The sequence below is a fragment of the Oppia nitens genome, unplaced genomic scaffold (genome assembly GCF_028296485.1).
Source record: "Oppia nitens isolate AA-2021 unplaced genomic scaffold, nextdenovo-longstitch-racon4-pilon3 scaffold1_pilon_pilon_pilon, whole genome shotgun sequence".
NCBI classification, from domain to species: Eukaryota; Metazoa; Arthropoda; class Arachnida; order Sarcoptiformes; family Oppiidae; genus Oppia; species Oppia nitens.
In genome coordinates this window covers 2,220,567-2,246,104 of record NW_026533199.1, presented here as the reverse complement: position 1 = coordinate 2,246,104, position 25,538 = coordinate 2,220,567, and the positions used below count along the sequence as shown (strand labels likewise).

The 25,538-nt window shown below is 24.7% G+C and overlaps 4 protein-coding genes and 4 non-coding genes across 9 annotated transcripts; 6 read left to right on the top strand and 2 right to left on the bottom strand.

Moving 5' to 3' along the window:
• The first annotated feature begins 396 nt into the window (after window positions 1-396).
• LOC128953072 (5S ribosomal RNA) lies at window positions 397-515 on the top strand. The gene has a single exon (XR_008484463.1). It is a non-coding gene; the product is annotated as a 5S ribosomal RNA (ribosomal RNA).
• A 164-nt stretch (window positions 516-679) lies between these two features.
• LOC128953074 (5S ribosomal RNA) lies at window positions 680-798 on the bottom strand. Its single transcript, XR_008484465.1, has one exon. It is a non-coding gene; the product is annotated as a 5S ribosomal RNA (ribosomal RNA).
• A 950-nt stretch (window positions 799-1,748) lies between these two features.
• On the top strand, window positions 1,749-1,867 carry LOC128953060 (5S ribosomal RNA). The gene has a single exon (XR_008484453.1). It is a non-coding gene; the product is annotated as a 5S ribosomal RNA (ribosomal RNA).
• Window positions 1,868-2,029: 162 nt separating this feature from the next.
• Window positions 2,030-2,148, bottom strand: LOC128953073 (5S ribosomal RNA). Its single transcript, XR_008484464.1, has one exon. It is a non-coding gene; the product is annotated as a 5S ribosomal RNA (ribosomal RNA).
• Window positions 2,149-4,723: 2,575 nt separating this feature from the next.
• LOC128952852 (potassium channel subfamily K member 2-like) lies at window positions 4,724-8,783 on the top strand. Its single transcript, XM_054298306.1, has 7 exons — window positions 4,724-4,735; window positions 6,829-6,975; window positions 7,201-7,417; window positions 7,485-7,585; window positions 7,658-8,320; window positions 8,412-8,595; window positions 8,698-8,783. Exons 1-7 carry the CDS (start codon window positions 4,724-4,726, stop codon window positions 8,781-8,783), a joined length of 1,410 nt encoding a protein of 469 aa, XP_054154281.1.
• A 1,905-nt stretch (window positions 8,784-10,688) lies between these two features.
• Window positions 10,689-11,678, top strand: LOC128952129 (NPC intracellular cholesterol transporter 2-like). Its single transcript, XM_054297467.1, has 4 exons — window positions 10,689-11,003; window positions 11,124-11,164; window positions 11,237-11,271; window positions 11,350-11,678. Exons 1-4 carry the CDS (start codon window positions 10,808-10,810, stop codon window positions 11,528-11,530), a joined length of 453 nt encoding a protein of 150 aa, XP_054153442.1. The 5' UTR covers window positions 10,689-10,807; the 3' UTR covers window positions 11,531-11,678.
• A 3,282-nt stretch (window positions 11,679-14,960) lies between these two features.
• LOC128952090 (NPC intracellular cholesterol transporter 2-like) lies at window positions 14,961-16,238 on the top strand. Its single transcript, XM_054297426.1, has 3 exons — window positions 14,961-15,215; window positions 15,304-15,426; window positions 15,907-16,238. Exons 1-3 carry the CDS (start codon window positions 15,119-15,121, stop codon window positions 16,164-16,166), a joined length of 480 nt encoding a protein of 159 aa, XP_054153401.1. The 5' UTR covers window positions 14,961-15,118; the 3' UTR covers window positions 16,167-16,238.
• A 1,112-nt stretch (window positions 16,239-17,350) lies between these two features.
• On the top strand, window positions 17,351-24,358 carry LOC128951852 (ral GTPase-activating protein subunit alpha-1-like). 2 transcript variants are annotated; one of them, XM_054297135.1, is made up of 13 exons: window positions 17,351-17,541; window positions 17,611-17,721; window positions 17,834-17,883; window positions 17,987-18,088; window positions 18,186-19,393; window positions 19,457-19,568; window positions 19,811-20,926; window positions 20,995-21,123; window positions 21,208-21,333; window positions 21,423-21,590; window positions 21,740-21,796; window positions 21,921-22,103; window positions 22,198-24,358. In XM_054297135.1, exons 1-13 carry the CDS (start codon window positions 17,436-17,438, stop codon window positions 24,298-24,300), a joined length of 5,571 nt encoding a protein of 1,856 aa, XP_054153110.1. In that variant the 5' UTR covers window positions 17,351-17,435; the 3' UTR covers window positions 24,301-24,358. The 2 variants fall into 2 exon arrangements, with proteins under 2 accessions (XP_054153110.1, XP_054153111.1); XM_054297136.1 differs by lacking the exon at window positions 21,740-21,796.
• The last annotated feature ends 1,180 nt before the right edge of the window (window positions 24,359-25,538 follow it).

The window sequence follows — 25,538 nt, the reverse complement described above, 5'->3', positions numbered from 1 at the left end:
CAAAAAGATAATATTTATAACTAAATAAACTTTTAAAAAACTAATTTAAAAAATGAGGGGTTAAAAGGATTTATAAAATCTTGAAAACCCAACGTACTATTGACTGAATTAAAGTAAAAAATTTTCAATTATAAGTTATAATTTATAACACGGTTTTATATTTATTATAATTATGTTGTTGCAGTTTTTTTTAATAGTTTATAAAATTAAAAGATATATACTAGTATATAAAAAAATCATATATTGTATAAAATCTATAGTATACTGTAGATTTATAAATTATAGCTACATAATTTAGATTGCTGCAAAAAATTATCTATTATTATATATTTTTTAAATTACTAGGTAATTAATAAATATTTAATTATAAAAGTATCTAGATAGTTTAGTGTTAATGTCTAGGGCCATATCACGCTGAAAGCACCGGTTCTCGTTCGATCACCGAAGTTAAGCAGCGTCGAGCCCGGTTAGTACTTGGGAGGGAGACCACCTGGGAATACCGGGTGTCCTAGACACTTTTTTGTATCAATTTATTTTTTTTTTTTTTCTAAATAATTTATTTATTATTTATATTATTAATATTTAAAAAAAAAATTATATTCGTATAAATATATTATATAGATAATTATAATAATATTAAATAAATTATTTAGAAAAAAAATAAATTGATACAAAAAAGTGTCTAGGACACCCGGTATTCCCAGGTGGTCTCCCTCCCAAGTACTAACCGGGCTCTCGGCTGCTTAACTTCTGTGATCGAACGAGAACCGGTGCTTTCAGCGTGATATGGCCCTAGACATTAACACTAAACTATCTAGATACTTTTATAATTAAATATTAATTAATTACCTAATAATTAAACCAGTTGAGAATGCTACAAAGCATTTCCATACGAACTCATAATCCGTATTAAAAATTAAATGATTAAGTTTAACAAAATAAACTCAACTATAGTCATGTGGGGGTATCAAATGATTCAGTATGACAAAATTACTACATATAATACTACATATTTTTTTTATACTTTTGCCGCCATTTTTTCAAAAAAATAATCCTGATTTATTATACCTTATTTGTGATGCTCTATTCAATTTTTAACGTTAAAATTTTTACATAAAATTTTTTTACTTTGGTCGCCATTTTTCTATGTTTGCCAAGAGATATCAAAATTTTAATGCTGATCCCCTATACATTATTTTTGATGCTTAATCCAAATCTGAAGTCAGAATTTAAAAATTCAATCAAATGCTGAGGAAAACGGACGCACGGAAGGACATATAGAATTCAGATAAGTACTCCTTTCAGTAGTTCGTGAAAATATTAGTATATAGATAATTTTTTGCAGCAATCTAAATTATGTCTCTATAATTTATAATTTACAATATACTATATAATTAAAATATTTTTTATTTAACTATTTTTATCAACTCATCAATTTGGGACAGATATATATTTAATAATAATTTATAATAATTAACAAACTGTTAAAATAAAATATTAATTAACTTATAAAATAGGTTAAAAATTATCATGGTTGTTCTATTAAAAAAAAATTAACTCATATATTATTATAATTTCAATAAATTCATATAAATATTAGAATTAACCAAATGGACAATTTAAAAACAAACATAACTACAAAAAAATTACATTACTAAACGGGTATTTTAAAAATATTTATTTTTTAAAAATCTATAGAAATTGAAAAATATTTAATTATAAAAGTATCTAGATAGTGTAATGTTAATGTCTAGGGCCATATCACGCTGAAAGCACCGGTTCTCGTTCGATCACCGAAGTTAAGCAGCGTCGAGCCCGGTTAGTACTTGGGAGGGAGACCACCTGGGAATACCGGGTGTCCTAGACACTTTTTTGTATCAATTTATATATATTTTTCTAAATAATTTATTTATTATTCATATTATTATTTATTTTTAATTATACTCGTATAAATATATTATATAGGTAATTATAATAATATTAAATAAATTATTTAGAAAAAAATAAATAATAAATTGATACAAAAAAGTGTCTAGGACACCCGGTATTCCCAGGTGGTCTCCCTCCCAAGTACTAACCGGGCTCTCGGCTGCTTAACTTCGGTGATCGAACGAGAACCGGTGCTTTCAGCGTGATATGGCCCTAGACATTAACACTAAACTATCTAGATACTTTTATAATTAAATATTTATCAATTACTATAGATTTTTAAAAAATAAATATTTTTAAAATACCCGTTTAGTAATGTAATTTTTTTTGTAGTTATGTTTGTATTTTAAATTGTCCATTTGGTTAATTCTAATATTTATATGAATTTATTGAAATTATAATAATATATGAGTTATTTTTTTTAATAGAACAACCATGATAATTTTAACAATATAATTTTTAACCTATTTTATAAGTTAATTAATATTTTTATTTTAACAGTTTGTTAATTATATATTTTTAACAAATTAATGAGTTGATAAAAATAGTTAAATAAAAAAATTTTTAATTGAATATTTTTTATATAGTATTTTTAAGTACTTTTTTTAAAGTACTTTATTATTATATATACATTTAATTGACATTTTAATTAGCATTTCATCAATTATTTCTATACAACTGTATGAAGAGTTTTCAATTCAAACTATAAATGAAAACTAACTATTTTTTTGTGTTGAGTGTAAAAAGCTCTAACAAATAATTGCTTTCGTTTAAAAAGTTATAAAAATTGTGTTAATTTTTTTAAAAAAGTTATTTTCACACAAATAAAACTAAAAGGTTTGACAATATATTTGGGTTTTATTGGCTATAAATTTCATAAAAAAAACATTTGTCACACTATTTTGCAATTGTCTTTCATTTGTGACAAAACAAAACTCGTGTTTTCATTTAATTATACTTACATTACAAACATTACTTTAAATATTTTATATTTTGACTGATATTATGGATCCCCCAACGAAAAAAATGTTAATTTATTTATATTTTTTCACAATTAAGATAACAATTTTTCAATTAAATAAATGCAAAAATAAAAATGTATTTTAAATAATAATAATAATTAAAATACATTGAATAAAATGGATTTGTTTCGATACTATATATGGTACGATAAATTAAAATTGTCTACAAAAACATTAAAATAATATTTAGATTGCAAATTAAAATTATTAAACATTTTTTAAAAAATATATATTATTAATGAAGAAATTATAGTTAATAAAAAATACTGTATTTAATGATAATATTCATTTAAAAACTAATATCAAATTATGCAAAATCACTATTTAATAAATATTGTGTGTGATTAATAATATAAACTAATAAATGTAAATTATAGTATATATACCGTATATTTATGAATTTTTAATAAAATTGTTATTAAACTATTAAATTGTTTTTGTTTTTTTAGTTATATAATATTATATATTCAAAAAACATAAATATCTCGTTACAAAATTGATTGCTAATTGATGTGGAAATGTACTTAAAGGACGATTAAATATTAAACAATTATTTTAACCTAGGCATTCTCATGATTAGCATGCATAATTTGTATTGTCAATACCGTATGTTTTTTGCTAATCTATTTGAGACTTGAATTTTATGGGACGTCCTAAAAGAATAGTCGCCCTAATGGGATATCCTGTATAACAAACTGAATTGTATAATTGTATAACTAAAACATTTTGTGCAATTTGTTAAACATAACTAAATTATTTTTTTATCTCTATACTAAATTAATTAATAATTTAAATATACTGTATGTTTTTTTTGTCAATGGATAGCATAATAATGTTTAACACGTGTTGTTTTAGGTAAGTTTAGTGAATTTTTGTAATATTATATATATATGACAAATTATAATATATTATTCAACCATATTAAATATAATATTTAGTATAAATAAAATAAATGCAATGTATATATTGTATACTGTATTGTATAAGTTATGGCAATGGTTTTGTCGATCAATGGCTCGAATAACACTTTTTTTTGTTTTGTTTGAAAATAGTGATTATTAGCTAATAGTCTCTACTATAATATATGGTAACCACTATTTGTCAATTAAACAGTTAAAATCTATCTTCAAAGATAATATCTTTAGCTCATAGTATATACTGTACTTAATATTACRTATATATATATATGAATATAATTTATATATGATATTCTGGATAAAAGCCAAACTGTTCCGATGCGATCTTGTGGGACATTAAAAGTGTCTAAAAATAATTAAAATTGTGAAAAAAATGCAAATGTGTGGAGTTATAGGCAGCCATCGAAATGTGACATTACTTTACTTTTATTATATATTTAAGAGATAGAGTGAAAAGTTAAGAGACTCTCTCTCTCTCTTTCTTTAAAACTTCAAAAATTTTCAAATGTTAAGCTATATTGTGTTATACAAAGCCAACAATCAATAGTTTTTTATTCAACAACAAAAAATCTTTGATGTTTATTTTGAATGCAAGAATAAAACTTTTTTGTTTGTTTGTTTCATTTGATATCTTTTTCATAAATCTATTGTTTCTCTAATATTATTATTATTATTTTGTGTAATGATTTATAATGTAATTTTTATACAGGAAAAATTTTCGTATAAATTCAAAAATTTAATTTTCTGTGTTTAAAAAAAATATTGGTTTAAATAAAACTAAAACTATTATTAGTATATTATCTAAATGTGTGACTTATAGTTTTGTGATTGACAATAACAACATCAACAACAAAAATGATACCCAAGGTAAGTGCTATATATAAATATTTTTTATAATACCTAAAAATTGATACTGTTTATAAATATAATTTATAATACTGTATTAAGCGTATAATAGCGCTTATAATCTTTAATTATTTAGATTAAGAGCTATTATAAATTTGTTAATTTGAGTAAAAATTATAAGACAAAAAAATATTTTGGCACTCATTTGCTTTTATAACTTTATGTAAAGTTTAAAATTTCATTGCAACGTATAAAAAATAGAAAATTTAAATAAAATAATAATAATAAAAATTAACAAATATTAAGTCATCAACGCATACATTAATTTGACATTTAATTGTTTAACAAATATCTTTAGAAAAAGTTTATTTATTTCGTTAATATTACTAACTTAAATCTAAATAAAATTTAATATAAAATTTAATTAAAAATAGGGATTTATAAAATATTGACTAAATTATTCCGTATATTGAACTATTTTTTTAATTATAACAATATTTATAATTTATTATAATTATGTTGTTATAGTTTTTAACGAAATAATTAAGTAAAATAAATATTATAATTTAAATAATATTTTCTGACATTTATTAGCAATGTTTGAAAAGATTTTTTTTTACTTTTTTTTGAAAACTTTATCTAGATTTCCCCCTAAAAACCCTGTATTATTTGCCAATTTGTTTGAAAGGTTCATAAATTTTTATCTATAAAGTTTACAAAATTAATTTTAAAATATATTGTAAACTTATTTATTATTATTTTTCGTTGAAAAGTTATTGAATGAATTATATGAGGCAATTGCCCTGACATCCCAAACAGTATCGCACAGTTAGTTACTAAATAACAGTACAGTAGTATATAAACACTTTTAGTTATCTATTTTCAATAATAATAATAACATAATAGTTTTCACAACTCTATAAATATAACAAAACAGTTTATACAGATGTATATTATTAATAAACTCTTTAAGAAAAATAATAACATTTTGTTTTAAATAAAACAAATGCTTTCCAACAACAAAAAAATTGTGATGAAATACTGTATCACTTGTTTACTGTTTACTAATCTAACTATTCAATGATTGACTTCAAGTTTTTTTTTATAAAATCATAATATTTTGAAATTTTTGATTTTTTTTATATTATAAATATATCTTTGCAAATAAATTATGATCAATGTTTAAATTTATTTGTTTGTTATATTAGATAATTAGTAAATAATTAAAATTCTAAATATTATTATTGATAATAATAGTAAAAATTATTAAATCTTAATGTATAAAAAATATTATTAATTTTATTTATTAATATATCAAAAAATAATATAATGTAAATTAGTATTATAATAACTAAATAATTGCAGTAAATAAATAAATTATTTTGTTTTGAATAGCAATTTATTTAAAAAATTCAATTTCCTAATAGTCAACATGCTAAATTTCAATTCAGCTAAAAATTTTTATAATTTATTTTAAATTTATCACTACATTGTATCAAAAAGTAACAGTTGTTTATAAATAAAATTATAAAATAATGGTTTCTCTCTATTTTGTTACAAAAATAAATAACAATAATAGGTTTTTTTAAAAACTAATTTAAGTCAAGAACTTTTTGGTCGTGAAAATAGGCGCTAAAAGTTTTTTGAAACAAATCCAATAAAATGTGCGAAAATTAGACGATACCATCAGTTTGTTAATATATTATTATATTTATCTCTATACATAAAAAATAGCAATTTACTTGAAAAATAATATTTTTATATCTATTAATACTTTTAAAATAGTGTGTTTACGATTATTCATTGACTAGGAAAACTTAAAAATTAATTAATTAAAACATWTATATATATATATATATATAATAATATTATACACTTTTGTTTCTTTTAAAAAACGCATATTTTCTATGATTAAGTGTTTTTTTGACATTATCATATAATGAAAAATAAAAAAAATTAAATTAACAATTATTATTTTTAAAAAATATAATTAAATTTAATAATTTATAATAGCAATTTTTAAAAACTTTAAATATTAATGAATATATTATTACAATCAATTTATACATATATTATTATTATTACAACTATAATACTATATATCCCATTATTAGGCAATTTCAATGGATTTTAGGCAAATAGCCTTACTTTTAGTATTTTTCATATTTTATGTGATATTTGGCGGAACGGTATTCATGTATTTGGAGTCGAGTCTTGAAAATCAAAAACGACAAGAGATTGATGAGTTGCTCAGCGATTTCAGAGGAAAGACATATATATTTTTTTACAAAATTTATTTTAATTATAAAATTTATTATAGTATATATAATTTATATTAGATAATTAGTAGTATTTAATATTTTCAACAACAAATTTTTAAAAAATCATAATTATTATTAATTTATGTAATGTAAGCAAAATTTTCGGCTAATTAGTAGAGTATATTAAGTTAATGTTAATAGTTTTTTTATATTAATTAAAAATAAACAGACAAATTACAGCTAATAAATCATCCAAACATAACACAAGATTATATAACAACAATGATTCAAAAATTATTGGTCGCTCAGGACATGAATCTGGTGGACAGTTATGGAAATAAGACATCGTTTAGTAACTGGAGTTTTTTCAACTCGTTTTTCTTTGCAATAACTGTTACCACAACCATAGGTTATGGTCATCTCACGCCATACACTGTTACAGGTATTGCCTGTACCTATCGGTGCATTATTCGTTGATTATTTGACATAATATATATAAAAAATTTTAGGAAAAATATTTTGCATAATCTATGCATTATTTGGTATACCGATGACTGGGCTATTGATTGGCGGAATTGGTCATCGATTTAGTATTTGTTTTTCAAATAACGTAATTATAGTTTATTCTAATATTTAAGAAAATAAATAAATATTTAATACCAAATAAATATTAAATATTTAGATATCAAAAGCCAAAACTCGATATAAGAGGCAAATATCTATACGACTAATGATGTTGAAGAAGGGATTGATATTTTTTGTTCCCTGGTTTCTGGTTTTTCTGGTATTACCGGCCGTAGTGTTTGCCCTAATCGAAGACTGGACGTTCCTCGAAGGCTTCTACTATTGCTTTGTTACACTATCGACCATCGGGTTCGGCGACTACGTTGCCGGCAGCTTTGAAAGGGAGTACATATGGATCTATAAGCTAGCGGTTGTACTCTGGATTATATTTGGTTTGGCCTATCTGTCGATGATACTCAACTTTATTGGTCAGGGACTCCAGTCGCGCCATCTGACCAATGTTGTCCTATCAATCCGACGGATATCGGGTCGACCGCCGATAAAGCGAAAGATCAACCAATTTCGTGGCAAAGGACGATACAAACGTCAACAATCGGCACCGCTGTCGTTGGTCACCGAAAACGGCAAACTTATTACAAGCGATATGTCCTTAAACAGTGCGGGATCTCCATCACTGTCCTGTCCTTCGCCAACATTTTCACAACAGCCATCATTTAATGACGAATCAATTGACGAGTCTTCATCATCTCCTCATCATTTCTTTCATATTCTTAACATATTTCCATACTTTCGTCAACCATCACCATCACCACATCCAAAGGTAACATAATTGATAAATAATTTTTTTGTTTTCATTAATTTTTTATAGAAGTGCTAATTTAATTGATCATTGATTTTCTTCTATCAAATAGAAAACTATTAAATTAGACGACGATTTTCTAGCCGTCAATACCTTATATACGTCTCCCCGAAGAAGTAGTTCACTTCCAGATATCATTGAAAATCGTGTCGATATTACCGACGATGACGACACTGTCGAATCGGATGTATTAATCGATGGTCAGCTCAGGCCTAATAATAATAATAGCCATAATTGTATTGTAACTGTGCTTACAAATGATGATGATATAAGTGATGCAAATTATGATAATAATAATACTATTAGAAAACCTATTGATGATAATAATATTGGATTAGATGTTAAGTTAGCATTGAATGAAAAGCGGAAATTATTTTTTGTTGATTTTAATCATAATCCACAACTTGAAGTCACATCTGTTTGATTGACATGATTTGTAGTTTAATTTATATAACAAAAAAAACTTTATTTTTTATATATAAAGTGTGGTTATATATAAATACATTATAAACTTATACAACAAGTATTAAATGACCACAAGATTATATAATATTTTAATAATATGCAATTTAAATAAACAATTTTTACTGTTTTTTAAAAAGCTATTTTATATAGTCTATTGAAAATTTATTATAAATATTATTATTTTTTGTTATAATAGTTTTCGTTCAATTTTGTTATTTATAATACATATATAATACATCTATAGAAATCGCATTCATATATTTTCAATTTATAATGTGATTCATTGCATGATTCATGTAATTAAAAATAATAATTACTATTTTAAGTATACATTTTTAAACATACATTATATATAAATAAATATATATATTTATAAAGATGTTATACAATTAAATTATTAGGAATGTTTATATAAATTTACGTATAAATATATTGAATAAATATAAATATGAATTTATTTTTAATTGTGACGCAAAATAAAAGTTTATGATTCATACTGTATATTAAAAACATTTATTTTTTGTAAAGTTACTAATAATAATATGTAATAATAAGATTATAAATAGAAATTAATTGTAAAAACTAAATAAATAAAATTTTAACAAAAATTGATTATTTATATTATTACTAAAAATACTATAAATGTTGTTATTTGAAAAACATATTCAAAATCAAAACAATGAATTTGTTATTTTCAGATGATAGAGACAGTTATAAATAATATATATATATATATAAATATATATTTATTTATTTTATTACATTAAATATAATTATTTTTAGTGTTTATTATTTATACAAGTTTGGCAGAGTAATGATATTTCTATTGAAATAATATATTTTATAAGAATAAAATAGGTTTAAAAAATTATTTTATCTAAAAACTAATATAGCATTATAATTTTATTACTATAATTAAATAATTACAAAACATAGACACAAATATTAAATCGATATAATTAATAATATAATAAATTATAATTTTTAATTAATCAAATATTTTTCAATCAAAAGTTTTTAAAAATCAATTTTCTAGAGAAAAATAATAATTATTATTATTATTTACTTATTAACTAATTTATTAATAATAACAAAATAAAATTGATTTAATAAAAGTACCAGTATTGTTTTGTAATAATTACTAAAAATAACTATAAACTGATTATAAAATTGATTGTTAAATAAAACAAATATTTAAACAAATGTTAAAATAAAAAATCACATTTGTTATTTTTTGACATGTAAAGTTTATAAAAAACATTGAAAATAAAAAACAAAACAACAAATTTATTAAATAGAAAATTAATATAATTTTATCTATAATGTTTAAAATGTTAGTTTTTGTTAGTTTGTAAATTTATTAAATTAAGGTAAGTTTAAATTTTTAAAGCTAAAAAATGCCTTAAAATTATTTTATAAAATTTGTAATTTATATAAACTATAATTTAAGATACAATAATAATTAATATAATGAAATATTTTGTTAGCTAATAATATTATAATTATAAATAATAAATAAATATTTTATTAAATATAATTTTAAAATTTATAACAAATGTTTTATTTGATGTTTTAAAATCTAGCAAATTAATTAGTTTTAGAAAGTTTATTAATATACTACTGTATTATTGTTTATTATTATTTTTTTATCAAATGGCAATAACTATAAAATCTATCAATTCATTAGCAACTAAATTTTAAAAAATAAACGCATAAATAAGCTTGATTTCAATTACAAACTAAATATTTATATTATTATTAATGAATATGTTTCATATGCGTCAAGTATGTGATGAATCATTTAATTTTTTAGATAAACATCATATCTAATCAATATTTGTTGTAATTTTATTTATTTGATTGGTTCTCTCACTAGTGATGAGACAATTAAGAAAAATTGTTATTTTGTTTTCTGTATAATTAATACGTAAATAACTTTTTCAATCAAACCATTTTTTTGCAGATCAACTAATTTGGTCGACAATGAACATCATAATTGGGATTTTTGTTGTTATTTTGATGTTAACTGTATATCAAGTTAATGGTATTGACTTTAAGGACTGTGGCGCTACAACAGGTGTAGTCTCATCCATCACAGTATCCGACTGTCCACCGACGGCACAGTCGTGTGCTTTTAAGTCGGGAAACAATGAGACGATTGACGTGAAATTTAAATCAGGTTTTTGTTTTCTTATTGTATCATAAAGTTATTAATATTTTAATTATTTTTTTTTAAAAAATAACGTTATGTGTTTTATTAATCAGTTATTAATAGTCTATTTTTTTAAAAATATTATAGAAATTGATTCAAACACAGCAAGTGTTAAAATATGGGGAATCGTATGTTTAAATTTCATAATTTTTTACAATTAATTTTTGTTATTAATAATATATTTTTCWTTTTTTTAATAGATTGCTGGCGTACCAATCCCATTTAATTTGCCCAGGTAATGTCTATATTATTATATAAAATATTTAAATAAATTAATATTTATTGATTTTATTATATTGATAACAAAATTTAGCGATGCCTGCGGTCACTATAACATTAAGTGTCCGATTAATAAGGACAACAATTATGAGTTGACGGTAACGGTGCCCATATTGAGTCAATACCCGAAGATAAAACTTGATGTAAGGGTTGCACTAATGGACTCTAATAAAAGCAAAATATTTTGTGAACAATTTCCCGTTCAAATCCAATAAAATATTTCATAATAATAATCATAATTATAATGACTGTTAAAAACTTCTGTTAAAATTTAAAAAATATTGTAAAATTATTTATAAGTTTATAATATGCTATCAAACTAATTGAAAAATATATACAATAAAATTTAAATTTTTTGTTAAATTTTAATACATATTAATAGTAATTTTAAGTTTAAGATTTGTTGCTGTGATATAACTGTTTTCGACCGTTTATTTTAATCATATTTAAATACAAATACAAAAGTATATAATTAATAAAATAATACATTCAGGTTATAATACTTTGATGCTTTTTATATAATTGTACATGGTAAATTTTGTATATCGTAAATAGAGAGAGAAACTAACAAATATTTACTAAATTTAAAATACTATTTATTCTTTCAGTGAATTATTCGTATCTCTAATTGTGTTGAGATGTCTATCAAATAGATATGAATAATAAATTTTGTTTAATTAGATTATTACAGTTTATGTAAAATTATATTTAAAAAATTAAGTTTACTCTAAATATTTTTATTATAATAAATTATTTAATCACAAAAAATCATGGTTGACATATATGGGAAATTTTTTTATTACACTATCATCTACATAATATTTAGAGAAAATAATTTTTTTAAACAATTTTTTTATATTCGACATTAATTATCAAACATTAATTTTAACTTATTGTACTGAAAAATTATGAATGAAAAATATTACATCAGTATTAATATCATAGAGTATTTAAACTTTAAGCTCAATTGATGGCCGGATATTGGCCTTTAAAAATTGAAACCATATGTTTTATTATTTTTGTAATTATAATAATAATCATAATAAAGATTTAACAAAGCATGACATTGAAATAATAATAAATTAGTTATTTAAATAAAAATGTCAAACATTGAAAAACATAACATTTGAATAATAAAAATTATTATTTATAGAAGAGATAATAATAATATCTAAATTCTCATAAATATTATTATTATTATTACTATAATATATTAATAGCTTTGAATTACAAGAATCTTAACATTTAAACGATTAGGTCTTTAACCTGAAGTATGTGGTAATGAAAACACAATATCTCTCTTCCTTATAATAATTGTATAAACAATTTGTAAGTGTTTTTGTCATTAAATACATTAAATATGGGAAACATATTTCAAATAAAAGACGTCTAAATTTGTTAATATTTTTAAACTAACATTAAATATAATTAATCAAAATGTAAATAATTAATTAATTAATTTCAATAAATATACTGAAAAAATAATTTATAACGATTATGTTTATTATTATTATTATCATTAGATTAAGTTTTAATTTTAAGATAACCTATAATTTTTATTTGATTACAGTAGTATTAATTAATTAGTTGTAAAATTAAGTGACAAAAAACTATTAAATTACTACAAATATTAAGAAATTAATTTATTAAATCATTAGATATTTTATTAAATAAATAAATAAATATTTTTTTTCTACTAAATTATATATGCATTTAATTAGATCAATCCTTTATTGAGATAAAGTCAATTACAGATATATGAATATAATAACTTTTATATGAAATATATATATAAATTATATATTTAAGTAATTAAGTGGCGTATACTAATATATATATATATATATATATATATATATATATATATATATATATATGATGATGATTATATGAATTTTGAGCAGTGACAAATAAAATTATTATAGTTATTAAAAGTGTTATTAACTATTTACATCTTTTTTCAATAATACTTTTTTCAGTATTTACATAAATCTTTATAAGTTTATATTTATATAATTTTATTATTAATCATATTGCAGACTATAGTTACTTTATTATTCAAAAATATTCAAAAACAATACTTCATTATTGAATTTAATGTTATGTAAAATATTTTAATTCATAATAACAGTAAATAAATATATATTATAAATAAATACATATAAATATATATTTATAGCATTCATTAATTAATGGTTAGAAAATTTTCAATTAAAAAAAAAGTTTAGACCTTATACTATTAACTTGAAAATTAATTAATATGTAAAATCAATGTCTATTTCATTGCTTAACAACTGCTTTATAAAAAAATCACAGATAAAAATCCTTGGGATGTAATTCATAATATCAATGTCTCATTGTGTGTGTATTATATGTTAGTGTCTATAGGGATACGCAACTGGGAAGCACTGGTACTATATATACAGGTGAGGAGAATAAAGTTGAAGACGTTTTTGATGAACGATTTGCTTGATATGGCAAATATTGGATAAAAGATTTTTACTAAAAAATAATCTGCAAATATGTAAAATTGTTGTTATATAAAATATTTTAAAATCTAATTAAAAATTTGGCTACAATTTACTTTTAAAGTTGAGATATACCTTTAGACATTTTTAACCAAAATTATTTTAGTTATTTTTGTTTGTTTAAACGAGTATTTTAAATATTAAAAAACTGATATTTTTTGGGGACATAGTAAAACTTAAAGGCATCATTTGCTAAAAAATTAAATTAATTTTTAATAAAAGCAATAGTCGTTTTGACCATTTAAAATCTCTATGGACAATAAAGTTATTATTTTAGTTAAAATCTGTATTAATAGTAAAAAAATAACTAAATATGCTCTAAATAAATATAATATTATTAATTTAAAGATATCTTTAAAAAAATATTAAATACTATAAATTAATGATGAATATTTTTGTCTAAAACTTTACAGTCTTAAACAATGATGAGATAGAGTATATCTTCAAGATTTTCTATATTTGTTTTTTAGATATTTATTAAAATTTTGTTTTATAATTTAATTTTGATGCATTAAACATGACTGTATAAAATGCGAAAAATATAATTTATTTCTCAACTTTAACTAGAGTAAATTAATGTAATTATTTATTGCTGATAATTTTTTATATTAATGTGATTTTGCTTTATTAATTTAAGCAATTTTATAAAATTTTGCTGCGGATTTTTAAGTTTTAGAACTAATTAATTGTTTTTAATTTTAATTTTTTAATTATATGTATTATTATTACAATTATTAATTTAAATTCAGTTATTTGAGTTATGTTTAACTTATTTGATTTGTCTTTTGACTTGGAATTTTAGAACTTTTATGCAATTTTTTAAACTAATGTTTACATTTATTATTAGGAATTATGATTTTTATAACTTTTTTTGTTTTAAAATATATTATTATTAAATACTAATATTAATTATTGTTTAAAAATCACTAAAAGTGTATTTCAACTTTGAAAGTAAATTGTAACCAAATTTTAAATCGTATATTAATATAATTTTTATCACACAATTTTACATATTTGGAGATTATTTTTCAGTAAAAAAATAATATCTAATATTTGCTATATTTTGTAAATCATTCATCAAAAACGTCTTCAACTTTATTCTCCCTATCTGTACAGTATATAGTACTCAACATTTCAATTAACAAAGACATTAACTGAAAAACTTTCGCATAAAACTAACTAAATTTTCTCATTTAAAAATAATTTAATAATTTTATATTTGGTGTATCAACTGTAATAATAATAATTACATTAAATATTAATATATTCAACATAATGTTTCAAATTATTAAATTTAATTTTTATGTTTCAATAATTACTTTCACCTTTATACTTGGCTATTGCTATGCCAGCTATTCATATAATATTTGCGGTAAGTTTTAAAAATAATTTATAAAACTGTTTATATTTATTAATAGTACAATAATTTTTTTTTATTTAATAATCTGTCGTTACATTAGATAAATCACTGCTTAAAGGGAGTCTTAATTCAGTGAATATAAGTAATTGTGATCCGGATTTAACGGATAAATGTATTTTCAAAAAAGGCCAAAACGTCACAATTACCGTATCGTTTACTTCTCGTATGTATTTAATAATTTAATAGTTATTAAATTATTTTTTTATATTATAAAATGTGCATGCTAAATTTTTTTTTTAAAAAATCTTGTAATATAAGAACAGTACTTATAATAATATTAAAATTTATCTATAAATACAATATATGGCAAAATTTATTTTATCTAATTTGTAAATTTAATTTAGATTTTTGTTTTCTTTATAAATGAGATCAAATATTATCTTAAATTGAAATTAATAAAATAAATAAATATGATTTATAGTATAAACATATGATATTAATACTTCAGCTAAAATTAATTATTAATTGAAAATTATTATTATTATTATTACATGAGATTACATACATATTATATTAACTTTTATATGAAATATTAAAAATTAATACTATGAATATTTAATACTATTGAATCAATAGTATATTAAATTTTTAAAAATTACTCAAATTAATTAATTAACGTTTTGTTGTTAAAATGTTTGTATAGATGAAACAGTGGATTACTTGAAAGTTAAAATATATGGTATAATAATGGGTTTACCGATTCCATGGCCAGTGTTTCCCGACGACGCCTGTATGCGTGGAATTCAGTGTCCAATAGCCAACAATTCAGTTAATACATTCAACCTATCGATGCCCGTTAGTACGACATACCCGAGTATTCCGGTTAATGTTAGACTAAGATTAGAGGATAGACTGCGAAACCCTTATCTTTGCGTACAATTTCCGGCAAAACTTGAATCCTAAATAAATCGTTGAAATATACAGTATATTATACATCAATAAAATTATTATTTATTTAATAATTTTAATAACTAATAGTCCAAAATAATGTTGATTTTATTTTGTACAGTATATAAAAATTTATACAATTTTTTTCTCATTTAATTTATATATTGAATAATTAAAATCTAGATTTATTTATGCACTGAATACTTATGTTGTTTATTGATTATAAATAATTCTAATGTAATTTAAATAAAGTACTATACGTTTGTAAAAATTATTATTATTGCATATTAATTGTATAAGTTTTTTATTGTGTTTAAATAAAACAAAACAAAACAAAAATTATATCATCAATTAATCTATATGCTACATTAATTTATTACCCTGCTGTAAAATAAATCATTTATGCACATATTATGCAAGCTATTTGAAAGCAATACATTTATAAATTTATATAATATTTAAACTAAAATTGTTAACATGTTTTTTAAAAAATCGCATTCAAAAAAAATATTGAGGACATTAAAATTTATCTTTTATTTATTTTTTTAAATATATCATTTATCACTATCATAAACTAAACTAAAACTAATTTATTAGAAATAAAAAAAAAATAAAATAATAATAATATAACCTTGTTAAATAAAATATATAAATAATTCTTTTTTAAAAAAAACATATTAGTATATTAATTATTAATAGCTAATTGAATTGACCTGGACACTATATAATATAAAATCAGTGCAAATAATATAATGTCATTTAATAATAAATCTGTAATGTTTACAACACTGTTATTATTATTATTATTTTATACTGTATTACAGGTATTATAATAATACTGTATTCAAAGTGTATGCGCTATAATACCTGTACTGTCTGTATAACAGAGTGTTTGTGTATTGAGTTGTTGTGTTTGTGTGTTGTTGTCATCAATGTATTGATGTGTTGGTTGTTATTAAATGCTAAGCAAAGTGGGTGTCATTTGTTTATATATATATACAGTACTGTTGACTGTATTATTAACTTATAGTAATGTTATGCCAATTGACTGACAGTAATGTTGTTATAATTAAATTTTAATTAAATGATTAAATTAATTGTTTTTATATATATTTAAATGTCTATTATTTGTTGTAATCATTGATTAATCAATCAATCAATTAAATGGTCAAACATTTATTGTTGTCGTTGTTGTTGTTGTTGTTTGCCATCACTTGATATTTTTGTTGTCAGTTATTATTATTATTATTATTGTAATTATCACTTGGGATTTGATCCGCAAAAATGTTTGGCAAAAAACAACAAATCGATTACAAGAAGTCGATCCAAAAGTTTTTGGACGTCAAGAGAGATTCATTCAATCGTTTAAGACATTTAAGGATTATATTAGGTTTGTATGACAAAGACATCACTCAATTTGATAACTAATTGTTGTTTTGGTTTTTTATGGTGACATCAGATGTGATGGACGTAAAGGAGTCGAAAGAACTGTTTGAACATCACTTTACACATATCTATCATATCTTCTTTGACTGTTTCATAGCCATCGAAGCCGTTCACAAACTCAGAAGTATTTATGATATTTATCTTTTATTGTTGTTATCTATCACTTGAAGTTGATCCTCAATAATACAGTATTATATGATATATTATACTAACAATGATTGCATCAATTAATTTAGATCACAAACCAAACAAAGAAGAATTAGATTCAGTTCTCTACATATTTGAAGTATTTATTGTTTATTTATGTATTATCACTGAAAAACTGTTCCCACAATTGGATATTTCTATTAATAATTAATATATTTTAAATATCTTATAATTTTTTTCAGAAAATTTTGACACTTTTRCCGGAAATATTACAGAAGAAGTGGCAAATCCAGAGTCTTTTGTTGATATTTCGCAAATGTCTGCATCACATGAATGTTATTAAAGTAATTATCATTTTTTTTATTCTTCATTAAGACATGTTTTATGTTTTTTAAATGTTGTTTGTTTTACATATATATTACTTATTAATTATTTTTAAAGATAAGACGCGAAGGAATGAGACTATTCTTGATTTGGTACCAAATATTAGGCGAAGAGTTGTCAACTATTGCTGAAATCGAGCAAATCTACGCTTCATTAGTACCAGGAATTGTGGCCAGTCTTCCGAATCCATTTTTGCCAATACAACAGTCACAAAACGGTAGCCAAATGATGTCCGATTCGGTGAACCAATCCTATCACGACAACAATGGCAATGCCATACCATCACCGCTGCATAGTCCCGATTCGCCAAACTTAATGATGCCATTGAGCACTGCATCAGTCCAGCCGTGTCTCGTCGAGCCATTTGTTCCCGCCTATCATCTTGAATCACAGCCGCACGATATCACATGTTATTATTTGCAATGTTTTTTAGATTATATGATAACACAGCCGACAAAAATCTGTTGGCGCGACAACAAAGACAACAAACAGTTGAAATGTTTTGAATATTTGTGGCAAAAGTTTCACAAGACTTATCTGTTACACATATTTCCCAATCTGACCGAAGTRTCCATATATAGTCCGCCGCTGGAACTGCCAAATCTGCGCAAATGTATTGACGATAATTACTATTTCGATAAAAAACGTTTTCCCTATCGCGACACACTTCTACACACGCAATCAGTGGTCTTACGTTGGCTCTCCAAATATCTCAAAAGCGATACCAACGAACCATCCGACAGAAGTGAGGCACTGGAAGAGCAACAATATTACAGTAAACTGTTTCACGCGTCGCACATGAATGTCAGTGATCTACAAGACGCCAATTTGAATGAATTTCGCGAACCGACTGCCATCGAGTATCAGATAATCAACAGTGTCTTCAATTCGAGTCGTGTTTATGTAAATTTAATTCATTCGCTTTTCAAAGAGGCATTTCTGTTGCCATTTTCGCACGCAATAACTATAAGAAAAGTAATAACAGTTTATCGACATTGGATTTACGGTACGTCCACCCAAATGCCGACATTCATCGAGTTTCCCGTTCAATCCAATGTCAATACAAATAATAATAATAACAGTGACGTTAGGGCCGGACTATCCAATCTGTTGCGTGTCTTTGTTTCGGTTGCTTCTAATGTATTTCTATTGGAAGTACCACCCGATAAGCCACTGATGCTCGAAGAACAGGTAGAAATGTGTAAACGTGTACTCAATATATATCGATATATGGTTATGAAAATTGACATGGATAAGCTAGCTTGGTAAGTTAGAAAATGTTATATTAATAGTAATTGCGAATAATATTTTTAAATTCTATTTTTCAGGGAACAGTTACTTGAAATTTTGCTTCAAATTACATCACTTGTATTGACGACCAAAGTTCCCATCAGAAAGGAGGATACTCTGGGAGGACGGTTAGCTCCGGCATTGTTTCAGGTTTGTTATATTGTTGATTATAATCATGTTTTATTTTTTTATACAAACGGTATTATTTATTATAATTTTTAAATAAATTATATTTATTATAAAATTTACAAATTTATTATAAATGCCAAAAATAAAATATATTACCGAATATTAAATTGAATGTTTAGCCCAATTTATTTATGTTAGATTTTATAATTGATTGGCCGATGCATTGAATAAATGTATTTTTAATTGTTATTGTTTTTTAATAGACATTGATTGTTACATGGATTAAAGCCAACTTAAATGTCTATTTGTCTAACTCTTTATGGGAAAAATTTCACGAATTGGTATCATTGTTGACCAATTGGGAAGAGTTGATCAAAGAGTGGAGTAAAACAATCGATACATTAACTCGAGTGATGGCCCGATATGTTTATAATATTAATTTACATGATTTACCGCTTGAGCGACAATTGGATAAAAATAAACGCCGTTTCCGAGTGCGTGAACTAAGCCAAGAGGCCAAATGTCATACCAATCAGACCAACGGCATCCGATCAGGTGTTACCGAATCAAACAAAGATCCTAAAGCTGTTAGACGTATTCGTTCGAGTAGTGGTGACTCGCCGATGATGATCGGCAAATCAATATCACCGCAAATCAGTCATCAGGGTATTGCCAGAAGTCGTAGCGATAGTTATTTGTTGTCCGAAAAAACATTCAAACGAAGTCCCGATGCTGTCGTTAAGCGCAACAAATATAATTCGGAAAACAAATTCGATTCGACCAACAAATGTCGATCATTAGACTATTTAGACTATAATCGTAACGAATCTCCGATTTGGTCAGAAGTTTCCGTCAGCCGAAGTCCATCGCCAACTCATTCAAATGTTATCGAAAGCAATAGTTTGAAAGATTCGCCAATGAATTTAGAGGGAGGCCTACAGTCTAATAATAATCACACCGATTGTGTACTAATCGGCGGTACCAATAAAGGCTGGACAGCGGAGAGTTCATTCATATTATGGCGAAGAATGCTCGGCATTCTCGGAGATATAAACCAATTGTCGAATCCTTTTATTCACAGTCAGGTTATGGAATGTTTGGTCAAAGTAGTTGAAGATCTAATCAAAGTCAAAGATAATTTGGGTATTTCTGTTGACAATCAAGTACTAAGTGATCCATCATTAGATCCACCGCTCGATTATTTCAGTTCGTGGCTCTTCAAAGCCACACAATTGCCAAATGAGTACAAAGCGGGCAAACTATTGGCCTATAAATTGTTATGTATTATAGCTGTTCGCCGAACTGAGAATCTGCCGACAAAAGAGTTTTTGTCGTTATTTTATTTGACATTAAGTCAGGGATTAATATCATACGATATGGTACTAAATGAATAGTAACTAAATTTTATTATTAAATACATATATATTTTTTAAATTTTATTTATTAGGAAATAACCAGCACTTTAATAAAGTATTGTAGTCCCAAATTTTTTTCCATTGGACTACCCGGGTCATCTTGTTTATTATTTGATTTTATCAATGCTGCCAACTCTATTGTATCATCACAAGAGAGCAAAGTTTGTACACAAATAAAATTATAAATATATTGAACTATAGTTATCATAAATTAATAATAATTTATTAATTTTTGTGACTAACAGTTACCACGCGGTGAAGCACTTCATCTGTTGGGTTCACTTATTGGTTTCAGTAATGTTTTTGATAACGTATTGGTATTACAGTCGCGGACACCGCAATTGAGTCTAACATTATATAAGGATACAAAAGTAAATTTTTTTTCAATTGATTAATATTTTTTATTCAACATTTATTAATATTAGCAATTTATTTTAATATATATATATTATTTTTTAAGGATCATGTTTTAGAAATTTTGTTAACCGCTAGTAAACGGGAACAGACAGGTTTAGGCCGATCCATAGCACTGAGCAGTTTAGGATTGTTTCTATATCAAGAGCTTAACAATCGTACAAATCATCCGCGACTTCGGGAAATTGCAAATGTATTGATTGCCGGCACTCGGGTATGTCTGTGTACAACAAGTTATTGCATTTTAATGCACTCATTCATTTAAAAAAATAATTAATTCACACTAATTGCATGAAATTATTGTTTGATTTTGTTTTTATTTATTTGTTTTACTGACACACAAACACACCCATAAAAACTTAGGTGTCTCTCAAAATACCGAAACTAATAACTAATTTTGATAACACTAACCCTTCGAAGGTATTTTTGATTTTGATTTATTTTTTTTAACAAAAAAATTATTAATAGTTATAATATACTAATCTAAGGCTTGCCGTAAAATTTTTGCTTATTTTTTTGTAAAATAATTACTATTGCTTTTCAGTTCAATAATCGTGTTTTATGTCGAGTGGCCTGTGATATGTTGCGCCTACAAACTGATCACTCGACATACCTGTTGGACAATCATCCAGAGATACCAAAGAAGATCATTGAGGGTCTCTGTTCTACGCTTATGAGCCACATATCAGTCGTTCAAAATCAGAATCTGTTTAAAGAGTATAAAAATGTAAATATTTTTTTTATTTGGATAATAATATCAAAAAAAATTATTGATTTTTAAAAAAAATTATTGATTTAAAAAAAAATTATTTACTTAATAGACTTTACTTACAATAATGTTTTGTTTGGCCGAATGGTGTCTATCGGTGCCGAAGATCTTTTTGGAGCGAACGGCCACAACAGAGAATAGTTCCGATTCAATGATGAATGCAGTTCTCCGGTGTTATTCAATGATAGCTAATTTAGATAATAAAACTAAAGGGAAATCAATGTCGGCTCCGTCCAGTCCTACCGAACAGGATATAGATTACACAATTCGTTCGGAAAACTCACCCGAATCGGGTGTTACACCCAATACTTCTCCACGAAAGCGTCCAAATAATTCATCAAACGAAGAAACCAATACAATGTATTTGAATACTATTGTCGAACACAAAGAAGACTTGGACGCCATTACCATTCGTTTGGCCGCTAATCTAATTATCGGACATTTTATCAATTTTTACTGCCATTTTCCGCAATCAGGATTAGGAGCCGCGAAACTCAGTTGTCTGATCAATGAAAATGATGACAACATTTGTCTGTCAAACACCGAAACATTTGATCTCGACGTCGTTAACGCTCCCAATGTATTGTTCTTTTTGGTCAACAATTCCAGTATCATATCGTTTACCGAATTACCCGAAGAGAGTCCAAATAGTAAAGAAACTGATTCACAAACCGATGTCTCAAAAACACCCGTTCGGGTTATTGTTCGCAATCTATTGGGAAAGTTTTCGTTGGATTGCAAACAATTATATTCATCGATGAAATGCAAACAAAATCCATTAAATCTAAACAAATTATTTTCAATGGATAGTGAAAGTGAAAAACAACGACACAGACAACAAAATAATAGAGATTTCGATGAATATGATGAACGAACACAAAGTGCTCCATCAATGATGGATCCATTGGAAGCCCTTATACAGCATTTGACGACAACGAGTCCCGAATGCATTAGTATTCGCGACAATAACGCCAATTCATTGAATCTCATGCAATCAGAAGCATCAGATATGATGGCACTGTTGATGAACCAACACATTCAGGAGCGGTTCTATTGCGAAAACCAAGAGAACTCGTCGACGACGACAAAGACATTATCGCCAAAAACATTGGAATCCGATTCTCCGTCGCCATCGATATCATCGCAAACGGCCAGTCGAGTCGAGTCTGCATTTAAACACTGTCGACAACTTGTTGATCAAATGGGTTTTCTGTTTTGGGAAAAACGCAATCGTATCGATCTAATGGCCAAAAATCAAAACTTTGTCCGTGAAATTCGTAATCTGGATTATCAGAACTGTCGCGAAACACATAAGATTGCAGTGATTTATGTAGCAAAAGGACAGGAAGACAAAGAATCCATTCTTTCCAATTCATCGGGAAGTAAAGCATTCGAAGAGTTTGTTGCGGGTCTCGGATGGGAAGTAAATCTGGAGAAACATCTTGGCTTTAAAGGTGGTCTTCAGCAGAACAAGAGCACTGGCAAAACGGCGCCATATTTTGCCAATTCATTAACAGAAGTCGTATTTCATGTGTCGACCCGTATATCCAATCCGGACGACGAACAGATGATACATAAACGGATGAAACATTTGGGCAACGATGAGATACACATTGTTTGGTCGGAACACCATCGAGACTATCGGCGCGGCATAATTGCCACCGAATTTTGCGACGCATTGATTGTTATCTATCCGCTAAAAGCTTATCAAAATCTCTATTATATTCATATATCGCGCAAATCTGAAGTACCATTTTTCGGGCCACTATTTAACGGTGCAGTCATTCCTAAAGAACTGTTGGCTCCGTTAGTTCGGGCGACAGCTGTCAATGCCAGTCGTGCTAAACGAATGCACATACCTTACTATCTGAACTTCTTTGAAGAGCGGTTCCGATCCATCGAATCGATTGTCAAGAACTGTAAAGAGGAAACAACTTTTGAAGATTTTTCGTCGAAAATCTATTCGCCAAAAGAGCTTCAAGAGAGTCGTCCTATTTCAGTACTGTCGGGCACTGCTGCCATCGATTCAGTATCAATAACATCGGTACCGGTGACCAACAATATACACACAGAGGGACAGCAAAGTCCTACACGACGTACTCGACCTACGAGTTCCGTAAATTCTGAACAACGAAATAGTTTTAAAAATATTTAAATAGTTATTTTTATTATTAATGGCTAATATTGTATTAATATATTTTTACTCTATTTATTTCATTATTTATTGTTATTATTATTATTTTAAATATTTAAATTATGTGGCAATTAATTTATTAGTTGATATAATTTCTACTTATTAATTGGAAAGTATTGTGTTAATAATTAATTATATTTAGCGGAAAAAGTTTGTTGGTTTTGGTTATTATTTTTGGTAATAACTTAAGGTTTTGTTTGTTTGTTAAACTTATTTCCTCTCTAAAAGTGCAAAGTATTAATCAATTAATTGATAAAAATATATATTTTGTTGGATGTATTAAATATATCTAAAGGCTTATATTTATTGAAAAATATGGTTATAGAATAAAGTTAATATTATATATACATATATATATATTAATATATATTTTTTTGAAAGAAAATTTAATGATTACTAATAATAAATCTGTTTTAAAATCATATACTGTACACAATATACTAATTGAAGTATTTTTTTTGAACGAAAAATAAATTTTTATACAAAGGTATGTGCGTTTTATACTACTATTCTATATATAGGAATTGACAATTGATTGAATTGTTATAAATAATTGTTTTATCATGGTTAATTAATGTGTGTAACTCTCTTTCTAAATGGGAATTATTATGGGAATTGTTTGAGTCGAGTATTTCAAGTGAATCAATGAGAGGGAAGATATTTTTATTATATATCCAATTGTTTGCTAAATTTTTATGGTCTAACTTATACTATGTATAGAGAGTGGGTGAGAGTGAGTGAGAGAGAGAGAGAGAAAGAGAGTGAGAGAGAGAGAGAGAGTGATGGTAGTGATTGTATGGCATCTGAACAGAGAGCAGATGTTATAACAATAGATGAGAGGAATCGGATGAAAAAATTGATGTTTGATTTGAGATCCCATTGCACTATACTTACAGATTAGTATGCGTTGAATATACCCATAAAAATAGTTAATAATAGTTTTGGCCAACATTTTGATTTACATTAGTGTTTAGAGATTTAAATGTTTTATCATAAAATAAAAATCCAGTATTTCATAATATGATAATTAAATTTATAAAGACAAACTAATCATCAAATGATTACAACTAATCATAACTAATTTGTAATGTTATTTTTAGCAACAACAACAAATTAAATTTAACATTACTGTAAAATTTGTAAATTAATGCAAATAAATTATAAATATATTAAATTTTATTATTCCTATCGATTTTTTA

What these genes read in the sequence shown, in the direction of transcription:
- LOC128952852 (XM_054298306.1), top strand. An exon ending in GTATTTGTTTTTCAAATAAC is followed by an intron (nt 7,586 to 7,657) that starts GTAATTATAGTT and finishes TTAAATATTTAG; the next exon opens with ATATCAAAAGCCAAAACTCG. An exon ending in TAATAATAATAGCCATAATT is followed by an intron (nt 8,596 to 8,697) that starts GTATTGTAACTG and finishes ATATTGGATTAG; the next exon opens with ATGTTAAGTTAGCATTGAAT.
- LOC128952129 (XM_054297467.1), top strand. Translation starts at nt 10,808, where the DNA reads ATGAACATCATAATTGGGATTTTTGTTGTTATTTTGATGTTAACTGTA. An exon ending in GTGTTAAAATATGGGGAATC is followed by an intron (nt 11,165 to 11,236) that starts GTATGTTTAAAT and finishes TTTTTTTAATAG; the next exon opens with ATTGCTGGCGTACCAATCCC. An exon ending in ATCCCATTTAATTTGCCCAG is followed by an intron (nt 11,272 to 11,349) that starts GTAATGTCTATA and finishes AACAAAATTTAG; the next exon opens with CGATGCCTGCGGTCACTATA.
- LOC128952090 (XM_054297426.1), top strand. Translation starts at nt 15,119, where the DNA reads ATGTTTCAAATTATTAAATTTAATTTTTATGTTTCAATAATTACTTTC. An exon ending in CTATTCATATAATATTTGCG is followed by an intron (nt 15,216 to 15,303) that starts GTAAGTTTTAAA and finishes TCGTTACATTAG; the next exon opens with ATAAATCACTGCTTAAAGGG. An exon ending in TACCGTATCGTTTACTTCTC is followed by an intron (nt 15,427 to 15,906) that starts GTATGTATTTAA and finishes ATGTTTGTATAG; the next exon opens with ATGAAACAGTGGATTACTTG.